Source organism: Austrofundulus limnaeus, unplaced genomic scaffold, assembly GCF_001266775.1.
Source record: "Austrofundulus limnaeus strain Quisiro unplaced genomic scaffold, Austrofundulus_limnaeus-1.0 Scaffold16, whole genome shotgun sequence".
Classification (NCBI taxonomy): domain Eukaryota; kingdom Metazoa; phylum Chordata; class Actinopteri; order Cyprinodontiformes; family Rivulidae; genus Austrofundulus; species Austrofundulus limnaeus.
This window is the reverse complement of record NW_013952418.1, coordinates 3960410-3961531: the sequence shown is the minus strand read 5'-3', so window position 1 is coordinate 3961531 and position 1122 is coordinate 3960410. Positions and strand designations below refer to the sequence as shown.

General features: G+C 44.1%; 1 protein-coding gene across 1 annotated transcript in view; it reads right to left on the bottom strand.

Annotated features, from left to right (window-relative positions):
- Nucleotides 1-1001, bottom strand: part of acsf3 (acyl-CoA synthetase family member 3) — a gene marked incomplete in the record, with an annotated part of 47031 nt that extends 46030 nt beyond the window's left edge. The window contains 1 exon segment of the mRNA XM_014002981.1: nt 189-1001. Coding sequence (XP_013858435.1) covers nt 189-899 — 711 coding nt within the window.
- Nucleotides 1002-1122: the final 121 nt, after the last annotated feature.

Sequence of the window (1122 nt, the reverse complement as noted above, 5' to 3'; positions counted from 1 at the left end):
TTTGTATTCATTTATAAAGATATTTAAACTATTATACGGACAAGTCAGATTTTTGACAAACTGTTCATTAAAACTGTGCTCTGTTCACTGCAGATGACCTGATAATGTTGGCAGACTCCAGCTGTAAATCAAAGACAAGTTAGAATGTTTGTGTCTCATACAAAATTAATAAAAATATAATTATTTACCATGGCTTGGATGCTGCTGTGTGTGTGTAGAACCCCTTTGGGGCGCCCCGTGGTTCCACTGGTGTAGATGATCATAGCTGGTCGATCAGTCCAGTCTGTAATAGTTATCTCCTTCTCACGTGTATCTGTCTCATCCAAAGCATCTAGGTTGTTAGTCGGAGGCAGAGGCAGACACGGCAGGCCGAGTTTCTGCGCCAGCGGCTGCAGGATCTCTTCGTACGGATGCCCCGCCACCACCAGTGAACTCTGGGAGTCAGAGATGATGTACTCCAGTTCTGAGGGAGGATGTTTTCGATAGAGCGGCACCGCTGTCCCACCACTCATCCAAACCGCCCATTGTGCCACTACATATGAAGAATCATTTGCACACAGGAAGGAGATGCGTTTGCCATCCAGACCTCCAAAATCAGACCCAAGAGCAGAACTGATTCTACTGGCAAGCCCCAAGCTGCTGCAGTACAGCTGCTTGTAGCTGTGTTTCCCACAGCTGTCTATGACTGCAAGCTTTTCTCCAAATTCTGGTGCTTTGGTAAACACAGGCTTCTGCTTTTCCACCCAGGACGGTGCTAAAGCCGATCTGTGACTGTTTCTACGAACTGTAGCTTCCAATAGCCGCTGCCTTGAATAGAAAAGAGTTCTGTAAGGAGTGGCTTTCCAGCGAGAAGTCCACATAAGAGTYTGTTTAGAAAAGGCAAACAGTTCTGGCAACATGTTGGAGGCTTAGCAGTTTATTAGCCTCAAGACTGTATCATCCTCAGCATTATTTCTTCAATCAGCTCAACATCTGTGAACTGAGAGAAAGACAGAGTGAACACAGCAYAATCTAACAAGCTTCCTGGCTTTTCTTTACCTAGATTTAATGGTCATTTAATACTGCATCCCCTTTAAACGTAGTAATAATGATTAATTTGAGTAAATCGTGTTTATATTTGAC